This window comes from Littorina saxatilis, linkage group LG2, assembly GCF_037325665.1.
Source record: "Littorina saxatilis isolate snail1 linkage group LG2, US_GU_Lsax_2.0, whole genome shotgun sequence".
Classification (NCBI taxonomy): domain Eukaryota; kingdom Metazoa; phylum Mollusca; class Gastropoda; order Littorinimorpha; family Littorinidae; genus Littorina; species Littorina saxatilis.
This window is the reverse complement of record NC_090246.1, coordinates 54,255,965-54,258,464: the sequence shown is the minus strand read 5'-3', so window position 1 is coordinate 54,258,464 and position 2,500 is coordinate 54,255,965. Positions and strand designations below refer to the sequence as shown.

The 2,500-nt window shown below is 43.9% G+C and overlaps 1 protein-coding gene across 1 annotated transcript in view; it reads left to right on the top strand.

Moving 5' to 3' along the window:
• The window catches only part of LOC138959271 (KRAB-A domain-containing protein 2-like), a 4,176-nt gene extending 2,450 nt beyond the window's left edge, over positions 1–1,726 (top strand). Inside the window, exon 2 of the mRNA XM_070330676.1 lies at positions 1–1,726. This exon is cut by the window's left edge and continues 711 nt beyond it. Coding sequence (XP_070186777.1) covers positions 1–1,090 — 1,090 coding nt within the window. The 3' untranslated portion in view covers positions 1,091–1,726.
• The last annotated feature ends 774 nt before the right edge of the window (positions 1,727–2,500 follow it).

Below are 2,500 nucleotides of genomic sequence, written 5' to 3'. Positions count from 1 at the left end.
AGCCTACCATTCAGGATTGAAAAGATCCCCGTACAGAGCCATGTTTGGCGTCGAGCCCAGAGTTGGGCTGTCTTCCACGTGGCTGCCAGAGGCCCTGATTGATGAAATGCAAACAGAAGAGGACCTTCGAGAAAGAGTAGGCTGGTCAAGTAATGCTGATAACGCAAGCAATCCGGAGTCAGCAGGTTCAGATTTGGACATCAATATAACAAGTGTCTCTGTGCAGGTCCATGAAGAATCAACCAGTGCTGGTGCCACTCTACAGGAACTTTCAAATGGTGATGCAGCAGTCATCGACAGAGCATTCGAAATAGTCCAAGATGAACTGACAATGACTAATGTCACTGCCATTCTACAGGAAGAACTATCAAATGGTGGTGAAGGAGTCGTCGAAACAGTCCAATGTGAACCGTCAATGACTGATGCCACTGCCACTGCCATTCTACATGAACTATCAAATGGTGGGGAAGGAGTCGTCGAAACAGTCCAAGGTGAACCGTCAATGACTGATGCCACTGCCACTGCCATTCTACAGGAACTATCAAATGGTGGCGAAGGAGTCCTGCATACTGAAAATAATGAACTTCGCTTGCTCAACAAACGGCAACTAAGTATCAATCGTCAACGGGAGGCCAGCCGAGAATGCCAGAAGGGGCAGGCAGAGCGAATGATAAAGCGTAGCAGAATAGAGCTATGCCCGGGACAACCTGGAGACAACGTGGCAGTGCCCGTTCCCCTGGTCGACAGGGGTCGAGGAGATCCCAGAAACATTCTGGGAATTATTCTGCACAAGACTGAAAACGACCTGTATAAAATTGCAACAAGAAGCGGGGTACTGAAAGGATCTTTCACTAGAAATGAATTTGAACTCTGCGCACAGAAACTCTTGACAGAGCAAGATGTAAAATGTGACAAACAGGTCAGTGTCCGCGAGGCAGTTGTTCAAAATTCCTTGAGTGGAGGACAGGGCTTTACCAAATGCAACTGCTCTGGGGGGAAAAAGTGTCAAACAAATAGGTGTAAATGCTTCAAACGTAAAGTACTCTGCAACAGTCGTTGCCACCAAAGCCTGACATGCAAAAACAAATGAACAGAAGAATGCCTGGTACTCAAACTATGTGTGTATGTGTGTGTGTGTGTGTGTGTGTGTGTGTGTGTGTGTGTTGGTGTATGTGTGTGTGTGTGTGTGTGTGTGTGTGTTGGTGTGTGTGTGTTTTATTCATTGCTCTACATTTTATCTACATTTTAAATTCTTGCACATATTTATAACCATTTCCATTCCTAAAGTGCACAGTGCAAATGCTCTGAACGTAAAGCATTATGCCACTAAAGCCTGGCATGCAAAAACAAATGAACAGAAGAGTAATTAACACTCAAATCTACATGAAAATGTGTGTATTTTAGTATTTCATTTTGTTATTATTCTTTTATCTACCTTTTAATCTGACAGATAATAACATTAAAATCTGGTACATATTTATAACCCTTTTCATTCTTATTGTACACGTGCGTGCGTGCGTTTCGATTGATCAAGAGTTTGTGTGTCAGGCATTTCTGGAAATGCCTAACAGCTAATTTCAGTCATTACTGGAAATGACTAAAATATCCAGCTAAACTTTAGGCATTTCCTGAAATGACCGAGTGAATCAGTCATTTCCGTAAATGACTACTTTTCGGTAGTCATTTCCGGAAATGCCTGGTTTCCCAACTTGCCTGTAACATATATACGACTAGTGTCTGTCTGTCTGTCTGTGTCTTCGCGATGCACGGCCAAAGTTCTCGATGGATCTGCTTCAAATTTGGTGGGCATATTCAGGTACACCCCGGACACAAACTGGTAGATGAGAATTTTCAACACGTGCTCTCAGCGCGCAGCGCTGAACCGATTTTGGTTTTTCTGTTCATCTTCCCAGATCCATTCCCAGTAACTCTTCCTTATCTTCTCCAGTGTTTTGCGTTTATCTCCCTTCCTTCGTGTGGCGTCAATCCATATTCCCGTTACTATTTTTAGAAGGTCACTGTTCACAACGCTCAATCCATATTCCCGTTACTATTTTTAGAAGGTCACTGTCCACAACTCTTCCTTATCTTCTCCAGTGTTTTGCGCGTTTATCTCCCTTCCTTCGTGCGCCGGCGAAGCCGGTGTACACCCGGCAAAGCCGGGTCCCCGGCGCAGCCGGGTATTCGGCTCTACTTCTTCCCGGCGAAACCGGCTACCCGGCGAAGCGGGTATTCATCTAGTATAATATATCCAAAAACATTCATTCGCTCGGGTTCCTGGCGAGTGGGCGAACAGTGAATTCCATCAAGATAAGTTGTGTGTGAATATTTGTTTGTCTGTTCACTTAAAAGACCGTTCGGTCGAAATATCTGTGAATGTATTGTTTTCTCAATAACAAACGTTCCAACAACCTACCTTTCTTGTTTTTTGATTCTGTATATTATATATGTTTTTAAAAGGGTACAGACGTCTTGAACTGAATATCTTTACCGGAGGGGT